Source organism: Quercus robur, chromosome 7, assembly GCF_932294415.1.
Source record: "Quercus robur chromosome 7, dhQueRobu3.1, whole genome shotgun sequence".
NCBI classification, from domain to species: Eukaryota; Viridiplantae; Streptophyta; class Magnoliopsida; order Fagales; family Fagaceae; genus Quercus; species Quercus robur.
In genome coordinates, this window is record NC_065540.1 from 11,248,771 (window position 1) to 11,259,691 (window position 10,921).

Sequence of the window (10,921 nt, forward strand, 5' to 3'; positions counted from 1 at the left end):
AGTAACTCTTATATATGATTATATCAATGCAAAGTTACTAATAGTAACTCTTATATATGATTATATCAATGCAAAGTTACGTGATCAACCTAGTAGCAAGTAGCAACTATCGAATTCATTCTACGTAAACATATTAATATATATATATATATATATATATTTCTGAAAATCATATTAATTTGTTCACGTCTTCAATATTCCATTTAAACACTTCGTCGTCTTATGTAACTTATACCTGTATGTGTAATTATAAATGGAGATTTTAAACTAACGGGAAGGGGGTGATACAAGCCAAAGGAAACCAATCTTCTGTCAATTGATCCAGTAGTTCTGCTAGCAGGTTTGGATTTTCCTGTTTAATGTATTAACTAAGCATATACTACTAGTTGTCACAATACTATAAAAATGAGATTTAAATCATTCCAAATGTCATCTAAACATAATGGGATTATCAATACCATCTATTCTCCAATCTTCACTACATAGTTCTATACGAAATAGAACTACTACAATCTGAAATGGTAGCAAGAAATGAGTCCAAAGTTACTGCCTTGAATGCAATAATTGATTCTTGATCAAGCTTGCTACGTACTTTGCAACACATGATGCACCAGCCTCAGTGCATGAGAAAGCATGTTTATGGCCCCTTTCAATTGATAGAGCAATGCCTGGGAACTGCTTGGAAATCTGTGAATGCAAAATATAGTTGTAAGTGCGGACAGTCGGACTAAAGAATGCCAAAGTTATGGGGGAAAATAGAGAATATAATTTCTAGACAACCTCAACATCATGAAGCAGATTCACAATGATAGAAGTTTTCACTGTAGCAGTTATCACCATTACTATAAATATTGTTGCAGCATTTGTCATCAACATCATTTCACTCAGCCACATTTAAAAAATGTTAATTGTTAAGTTATACACACACCCAGTGGGTTTTGAACTAGAGTTCATCAGTAAGGGGAGGAGGAGCCATTTGAGCTAGAGCTCATTGGCATTCAGCCACATTAACCACGATCCACCATCTCAGTTCATTAAAAATTTCCATCTTATTGGCCAAGAGCCTTTATAATTCAATTGGCACTTCCTAGTGTCTCTAATAGAGACATCAGGGGTTCAAATCACCACCCCCCCCCCCCCCCACCCCCCCACGTGCCGCCCCCCTAATTGTAACTACTGAATATATATATATATATATAAAGGATTTCCATCTTATTGCATGCCTACTTGAGAGCACCCTCAGTTAAGACATATGCCATCTCTGGCACCCATTTGTCTTAGGCAAATAACCATCACTACTCTCAAATGAAAGTGATTGTAATTTATGGCTTATTGCCATTAATCTCATGAACATGTATTGTTGAGATAATCATAACCACCAAACAGAGTACAAATGCTTTATCCCTTAAATTACAAAAGTAACTAGTCCCCACCATCTCAGTTCATTAAAAATTTCCATCTTATTGGCCAAGAGCCTTTATAATTCAATTGGCACTTCCTAGTGTCTCTAATAGAGACATCAAGGGTTCAAATCACCCCCCCCCCCACCCCCCCACGTGCCGCCCCCCTAATTGTAACTACTGAATATATATATATATATATATATATAAAGGATTTCCATCTTATTGCATGCCTACTTGAGAGCACCCTCAGTTAAGACATATGCCATCTCTGGCACCCATTTGTCTTAGGCAAATAACCATCACTACTCTCAAATGAAAGTGATTGTAATTTATGGCTTATTGCCATTAATCTCATGAACATGTATTGTTGAGATAATCATAACCACCAAACAGAGTACAAATGCTTTATCCCTTAAATTACAAAAGTAACTAGTCCCCACTTGTTTAATTATCTTATACGCACTCTCTCTAACATTAGATGGTTGTAAAAATTTCTGAATAATTAAACTATAGGATACCTATGCCGCTTTGAAAATTGAGGGGTCAAGTATTGTTTCAAATGTTAGGGGTAATTTAAACATGAATTAAGAAAAATGGAGTGTCTGAAGATTTACCTAGATAGTTTTGAGGGATAGGAGGAAGAAAGAAGAATCTGAGCAGGGCATAGGCAATATTTAGAGGGTTGTGGTTAAGCATGTCTTCCAAGATACAAACTAAAACATGTGCTTGTCCCGTTCAAATATTGCACATTCTTAACACATATCCCTTTGAAGCCTTTCAGGAAAATAGTAAACCCCCTTTACACACATAAATAGACAACAAACATGTTTAAACATACAGCATCCATCGCATACCTCTTCAAACATTTGAAGTGGACCCCAGTGATCATCACCACCAAACAAAAATGCAAGTTTCTCCTTCTTTTCTCTCATAAACGCCCAATCTGGTGTTGCTGTAAGCTACCATAAATTGCATTTAGTCAGCACAAGTTTGTGAATATAGTTTACTACTCCTATATGAGCAATGCTACAATTGAATCTTTTGTTGGAGTAAAAGGCAATCGATGCATATTTACTTAATTGTAACAAACATTTACAAATAAATTATAACGTATGGAGTAAGGACACTGCTAATATAAAACCCATATGCAAATATGATCAACTTAAGTAATAAGCTAAGAAAATCCCCCCTCCCTCCCCCACCCACCCCCCAACAAAAGAGAGAGAGAGAGAGAGAGAGAGGAAGGAGGACAAAAAAAATACATTATTCAGACAATCACACATAGTGAGTCACAGCTAAAGGTATCCGCATATAGTAGGCCAATCTTTCCTAATGAACAGAGGAATGCATGGCCAATGAAAGTATGTAATGTGAAATCAAGTACAGATGAGGTTATTAACGACTTATAGGGTGCACATTTTGAATATACAGACCTGAAATAGAAGTTAAAACTGCTTTTACATAACAATTGTAAAAAAGTGTGGAGGCAAGGGGTTTTGGGGGAAAGGATGAAAAATTTAATGGAAGAACAGTCTTGAGAATAAGAAGGCTGTATAACTTATATAAAAGGATAAAAATAATGACTGCGTTTAAAGAACCACATCATCAGAACCTGAAGAGCTCAACCAGGCTAAGCCAGGAAGTATAGCAACTATAAGTATTGGCAGAAATGCAATTCTTCTATAAATATGTTTGATTACTGTAATTGTGGCCTCTTTGGAGAACTGATGATAAATTTTCACAATATATATCTTACCTTTCTGAATTCTGTCATTGCCATGAATAGTGCATTCCGCATTGTATGGTACTGTAGATAAATAAATACAGAAGTTAACTGAGAGATTTAAAAATCAGAAGACATACATACCCTATAGTCACAAAAATAACTGAACTTTCACAAATTTTGAATCTTAACCAATTGAGTACCTGTTTGGCATCCCATGTTGAAACTGCGCCTTTTCAAAGTACAATTTTTACAAACCTCAATTTTTTCTAGGTAGAGCTTTTTCTAAAAGCCCATTTTCAAAAGGCTGAAAAAAATAAGCTATACCAAATGGGTACTGAGTCACCTTTTGTAGTGCACATGTGAAAATCATATCCAAACTAATTGTTGTTTATAAGGAAGGAGTTTTTTTTTTTTCCAAGACCATTCAACAGTACATCATTAGTACAGATATAGATTAACCATAAGAAAAATTAAACATTCAAATTGGTTTTTAATACTTTCCAAGAAAGTTCATTGGTATCATATGACTTCCCAAGAGATTTGTCAGGGATAAAACTTCACCTGTACCAAGTGTGAGCAAGTAGCCTCAACCGCTACAGCTGACCATGACTTTGCAAGAGAGTTTGTCACAATCAATCTCAAAGCACTTCGTGGTAAAAATCCCAATGATGCCACAATGAGACTAAGTGCAACACTTAAAACTCGTGACCTGAAACTCCAAAACAGATACCATCAGTCCCTACAATTGCTTTAATGTAAGTTGTCAAAAGTTTAACAGAATGCAGTGATATGCATTTACAACCAAGTGAGAATGCCAAAACTCAAACTCGTTATATGACCAAACGATCATTAGCCATTGTTGTTTTCTGACACATCTTCACTATAATACAACAAATTGAAATACATCGACCATATCCCCTTGGACCTTGTCCAACTATTTTCAGGGTGCACTAGGTTGGACCAGCAGGCCACCCAATCCATTGAAACCCCAGCATCTTCACAGATAGATCATAAAGTAAGAGGATGCGGAGTGGCATTATGCATAACAAAGAAAGAATTTTACGCTGCAATTTTTCCAATAATAGACTGCTCTGTCGATTGCAGGTTTAAGGCCAAAAATGGATATAGCCCAATGCAATATATCACCTATAAACCCAGCAGAAATGTCAACGAAAAGGATCTATAAAGTGAGAACATGAGGAGGCAGCATTATCATATCAAACAAATTAATTTTTAGCAAAAGTTGACATCACCTTCTCTGAGGATCTCCTGAACATATCAATAGATATATATGAACCAATAGAGTGTCCGACCTTCACAAAGAAACTAAATGTCAGCTACTACAAATTTCAGGACAAAAACAAGAAATCAAGTCACACAATATTATATGCTTTCCTAGGATCACAGGAAATAACACAAATGATTTAATCGTTTTTCTCTAAGCTAGAGGAATCAACTGACTTATTACAGCAATAATAGAGTTCACTGCCTGAAAATGACATATGGACACAAAGCAATGAAACTACACAAATCATTGTAGTTCAAGGATTGGAATTCAATGACAGTTTCCATCGCCAAGTCACTCAACAAAGTCAGGCAATACTCTGTTAGTTGGAAAGTGCATTTTTATCAAAGTGCAAAACTCTTCTTCATTTGAAGCACAGAATGAAGAACACCACAATTAAAAATCAGATAAAGAAAGGGCATTCACAATTCTAACATCTATGTTGAGAATATTTGGGATCACAGTATATGTCAAAAATAAAATTAAAAGAAAAACCTAAAACAAGGACAACTTTAGACAAAAACTCCCCCCATATTAGCAAAATATTAATACTTAGACGTGCTTATGCACCAACGAATCATGAATGGATGACCAACAAGTACACACTAATCCTCTTGGCATGTGTAGGAGAGTGGTGAGACAATGGATAATTTGTATTACAATGTGACTTTGCATATGCAGTGTGGACTTTTATCTTCTTGGCATTTGAGGTTCAAAAGGTTATGTCAAGGAGTTTAGTTGATCTTTTATCTGAACAAATGAATTGGTTTAGTAAACACTAAACAGTGTGTAGTTGATCTTTTCCTCACTTTAGAAGATGAGGAAGCCTTTCTGGCTAAATCTAAGTCAGCTTTTATCAGGTCATTGTTTGACTGATCTCAGGTTTTGGGTCTTAGTGATATGCATTCTTTTGTATTTTGATTGTAATTCTCATTCTCTGTAATTCTTTCGGTTACCTTATATATAGATCCTGTGTACAAGATAGTCTTTTCAGAATAAAATTTTATTTAATTATGCAAAAAAATAAAAAATAAAAGAGAGTCTAGTTAGTAAGAAACAAAAAGTGTTAGTCATCACACAGCATTGCTCATAAGCAGTCAAATAGAACTCATATGTCATAAAAACCATAATTTGATACATCATTCTATTGTGATACTAATTGAACCTTTCCATAACAAGGCACTTCCAAAAGGCCAGTATCATATTGAAAGTATAAAACATAATCATAAAAAATGAACTTACCAGTATAATAGGAACTTCAATATTTTCTAGCTCCTGCTTGATGAAATCCATCTGCCAAAAACACGAGGCTGAGAAAATTATGGTCAAATGCAGTAGCTAAAGTGCTCTTAATAGATAATAAAGGAAAAACAGAGGTTGAATCTGAATGTCGAAGTTGGATTTCTAGAAGAAAAGGAAAATTGATAGTACAAAAGACCAATTTGATTTGACATCATTTCCAGGGGAACATTCAGTAAATTGGAATGTATCTAAATTCTACTACAGAATTAGTGCAACGTTCAAACTAACACAGATAAATCAACAGGTTTCCAAGAATTTCACAAAAGCAAAGACTTAAATCTGATTCTTCATCAGTATGGTACAGGTTTTACTTCATTTATTTATTCAAAAATCCCAACATAACACTGGTCACTTTTACCAGGCCAAAATGTTGCTCAAAGAAAGTGAGTAGATAGCTACCTTATGATCTGTTTGTTCTTCTAATGAGAACAACCTTCCATGGTCCCAGTCCTAGCAAAAAGAGAACTTCACATCATAATCATCTTTTCTAGCAATTTTGAAAAGAAAAAGATAGAAAACAAGTTATGTTGCAAAGATCCTCTTACAGAACAAATAAAGCTATGAAAATTATCAAAGTGAACATGTTGATCGTCTGAAGCATTGCCCACAAGTAGTAATACCAAAGGATGAAAAATGAACATTTTATCTAAAGGGAAAGAGAAAAAAGGAAAAAACAAAAAGATGCTTGCACAGAAAGGATGGAAACCCAACTCCAAAAATCATTTACCACACATATAATGAAATAAATATAAGTAGAGGCTAAAGTATAAAATTTCATGGTCAACTGATCAACTGGTTCCTTCAACCACTTCAATCTTTCTATGAAAATTAATGTCAAAAAGAATTTAGTACTACAAACTTTATTGGACCTTTACATTCAAAAGCATACAAACAACTCATATTTGGGTGGCTTAAGGCTCACTAATTTGCAATCTTGAGGAAGACAAGCTAGGTCACAGCATGGCTCCAATGTTTGTCACCCATAGCAAGAAGTTCAAAGATAGCTTGAGTTGGTTTTAACTCCCAAACTCCAACTGCCATCTATTGCTTAGATTTCAAGAGAAGGTATTTTCAGTACAAATGTAAACATAACTACACAAACCAGCCTAGTAATACTATTGTGTGTGCAAACAGTGGCCAAGCCACATCAATTACTAATTGTCTTAATAATTGAATTTGCAAATGTAGTAGTATTCAAAAACCTCACCGTAGTATTTGGCACCCTGTTGTTCTTTCAAAACAAATAATAATCTTCCAATCCAAATGAAATTTCTTCTATTACTCATGTAATTCTTGACATTTTACAAAGGAAGACCATTCTCAGCTACTAAAGAAAGAACACTTTGTTAGTTGATTTAAGGAACACCATTTTTCAAAATCAGGCATTAGTCAAGTTTCACTTTGCAAAATTTTTGTTCATTACAGATTTTTTGACAACATGAGCCTCCATTCTCTAGGCTTGGACCTGATATGTCGAACAGCATAATTCTAAAACACCACAAATGAAAGCTTAAACAGCAATAATAATGCAAGGAACAAAAACAGCCATTGCTTAATCTCATAATAGCTAAGCATAAGTACCTTTTTCGTGTGGGATAAATGACTGATAGCTGTTGATTAACAAATTAACACACACAAAATGTGCAATCAAATTAGCTCACAGATCAAAGCTCAAAAATTAGAAAATTAACCAGAACAAGAAAGCAACCAAGTCTTGCCTGTTATAGATGCATCTCCTTCGAGAAGCTCGTACAATGATTCCACAAAGTCTTTATAAAATGTAACAACACCTATAGTAACAATAAACAAACAAAACCCTGATCCTAGTTCTCAAAACTATATCAACAAAACCAACAACAAAAGAATAAAAAACCCAACTTGCCTGGATTTCCAGGGATTAATAAAACATGCATTTTAGGATCATCAGCACGAATCTCCAGCAACTCAGTCATGTGACTAACCAAAAAAACAACATCACCAAAAAAAAAAAAAAAAAACCTTAAAATCTTTGAGAACTATAAGACTGCATAGACAAAAACATAGGTGACCCAATAATATGTACCTGGACACATTGCATAATCGAAAATCTGCTTGCCTTTTAGCTTTGGAATCCAATTCGACCCGACCCATGTCTTTGCTTAAGCACTTTGGTCTATAGCTCCTCCTAAATTCAGAGATAGGAAAAAAGTGTGGAGTGCATAATTAGTGCATTGACATTAGAATCGGTTAGGAATATGGATCACACTACTAAACACTGTACAAAATTTTGTGTACGTGCTAAAAGATATGAGCAATCCAACTGAAACTTTGAATTTTACACGAAATTTATGTAGCAATAGATTATAGATATATATAGTACCTGGCATTAGAGTGGAAGGAGAGTGAAAGACAGAAGGGTCGGGCACTGGGCCGAAGAAGCATTTCACTTCTCTTCCTTTGTTTTTTGTTTTTTATTTTTGTTTTTTGGGTTTTTAGCATTGTGGTAGGATATGATTGGATGCTTGGGGCTGGGGCTGGGGCTGGACCTGGGCCTGGGACTTGTACAGAAGCAATTATTTAAGTTAAATTGGGCCAGCACTAGCTAAATACTGGTGCCTGTTTATTAAGGATGTGCAGCCAACCCGCCAACTCACTAAAATTGATCTAATCCAACCTAACCCATAGTCAGTTTTTAGGTGTTTGTGAGTTGGATTGGGTTGTGATATTTTTCACAACGGATCGGTTTAGGTATGGGCTATAAGATTCATAAATCCACCTATCCTGACTCAATCTACTTATATTTAATATATATTTAAATTTTTAAAAATATATTTAATATGATTTTTGTGCAGATATGTAATGCTTATAAAGTCATCTTGGAATAACTACTTTCTTTTTAAATGGTGTAGTTGTTTCCAATGAACATGTGCTGTTTTTGAAAGAACCATTTAAAACTCCTCAAAGGCGTGTAGTTGTGATTCCCAGTTCTTGTGAGAATTAATTTCTTGTGGATTAGTCTTTGTGGCTTACCTGAATTAGGGGGTCAATTTAGGCATTTGATTAGATGGACTATCACCTCTGATGTTGCTTGGTCTTGCAACTTATGTACTCCACCGCTTAAGTATGCTTGTACTCAATGTGTATTTGTCTCTCTGTGTCTTCAGATCTAATTCATGAGTTTCTTGTGGTAATTTCATTCTTTTCCAGTGTGCAGTTGTGTTTGTTTTGGAGGTCTCTCTTCTGTCACTACAGTTACCAGTGTTACCTTAAGCATGCTTATCAGTGCTAAATCTCAACTTGGAATAGTCAATAGTGAATAGTGTATTGTATTTGTTTTGTTGACAAGTGTTAAATGCATAAGTTGATAAATTCACTCGGTCCAATTGAAGATCCTTCTCCGGTGTCCTGTGCAAGCAGATCATTGATTCTGTAGCTTGATTGCTTTATCAAATTGTGATCTTGACTTGCATTTTCTGGAACTTCTTAAGGTTTTCCATCACAAATGAAATAGCACACATGCTTGTCATTAGGCTTAAAATTGCGAGCTGTGTTAAATGTAACACAAATTGTATTACCATTTGATTATAAATTGATTTTGTTATTTTATTCACAACAAATAGGGATTGAGAGATTCAAATCTAGGTTATCTTTATGGAACGACCAAGCAATGCTGCTAAATCTTGAAAATCTTGATGATTGGGAAAGTTATTACTTAATTATGTTAAATATAATGTATGGTATCCATTGTCCAATCCAATAATATATGTGTCCAATTTCACAATTATGGTCAACGTTTAATAGAATGTTGTTTATTCAATTGTCAAATCAGCTGTGAATGAGATATGTTGAATTATATTTGTTTTAAGGAGCCCATCAAGAATAAATATAGAGAAATTAACATTGGACTAACTCCTAAAATATGATACAAGTTAGGTTTGTAGTATAAGTGTGTGTGTGTGTATATATATATATATATATATAAAAGTATTGTAGTATTAGTAATACTCTTCTTTTTTTCTTTTTCTTTTTTTTTTTTTTTGCTTCTGTTGGAAAGGGGAGGGAGGAGGTGAGTTTTTGATCCGTGACATGAGAATTGAAATATAAAGGAGGCAGAGGAAGGTGCAATTCAGGCTAAAAGCTTAGTATATTGTAATACAATGAACAATAACAGATATCTCTAACAATAAAGGTATATAATGGAGAAGATCTTATTAGTAGGCTGATAAATGAATATGAATGGCATAAACAAAAATCAGGAATATTATTTTATTATTATTATTATTTTGATAGGAAAGACTGTCAAACTATTATTAACTTTGGAAAGCAATGATTACATCGTGGGTAAGAGCTTGTTCTAAGAAATAAGGCACCTCTTCAACCCAAACAGAAAAATTAGCAATGCCTAAAGCATGTCTTCTCACTCTTTTTGCCATGTGGACTTCTCACAGGTGGGTCGTAGAGGCAAATCAGGAATATTATTGGAAGGTTCACAACCATGCCAATATACAACTCATATGCATTAAAATTTATATTCTAGCAAGTAATAACAAAACAAAAAAAAAAAAAACCAAAAAATGACTCTTTTATGGAAGAAAAGTTGTTTAGATTTTATTGGTTCTTCAAAGAATTGCATCTCTTATATAGTAAAATAGAAATGCACAAAGACAAGCCAGTAGATAAGAACTAAAGAAAAAAAAGATTAAGTAATGCATATAGATACTAGATTGACATAGAAAAAAACAGAAACATTAGTTGTTATGATATTTCATTATTTCACATAAATTAACTGCTTTTTTTGTCATGTCACATAGGCGGACACATTTTAAGTTTTTAACAAAATAGGATAGTATCTCCTGCGTCTGTCCTATAAAACATTTCTCACTGACATATGAGACCCATATGTTAGTGAGAGAAATGTTGTATAAGTTGGGCTCATTTTCTCCTAAAAAAACAAAAATCAAATGAGTCTAAAAACAGGCAAATTATTAGCATACTCCCAAAGTCCCAATAGCAATAAGGGAAATTGAAAACAGCTTCTATTGCTAATTTGCTATATTGGTCATTGGATTTAGTTTTAGGCTTTGCCTCTCTCACCCAAATCCTTCTCAAATGATGCAATCTCAGCCGAGGCAGGCCACTTGAATGAACCGGCCTACTTTATTGTGAGCTACACAGCAGTTCACTTAGCCCAATCAATCCCTATAATAATAAGCCCATTTATTTTTC

General features: G+C 34.3%; 1 protein-coding gene across 1 annotated transcript; it reads right to left on the minus strand.

Moving 5' to 3' along the window:
* Window positions 1–297: 297 nt before the first annotated feature.
* LOC126692229 (uncharacterized) lies at window positions 298–8,182 on the minus strand. Its single transcript, XM_050387754.1, has 13 exons — window positions 8,076–8,182; window positions 7,779–7,880; window positions 7,599–7,672; window positions 7,435–7,506; window positions 7,298–7,326; window positions 6,116–6,166; window positions 5,657–5,707; window positions 4,383–4,442; window positions 4,193–4,275; window positions 3,691–3,838; window positions 3,160–3,210; window positions 2,258–2,362; window positions 298–687 (listed from the first exon to the last, which is right to left on the minus strand). The coding sequence occupies exons 1-13, from the start codon at window positions 8,135–8,137 to the stop codon at window positions 544–546; spliced, it is 1,032 nt and encodes a 343-aa protein (XP_050243711.1). The 5' UTR covers window positions 8,138–8,182; the 3' UTR covers window positions 298–543.
* Between the last annotated feature and the right edge of the window lie 2,739 nt (window positions 8,183–10,921).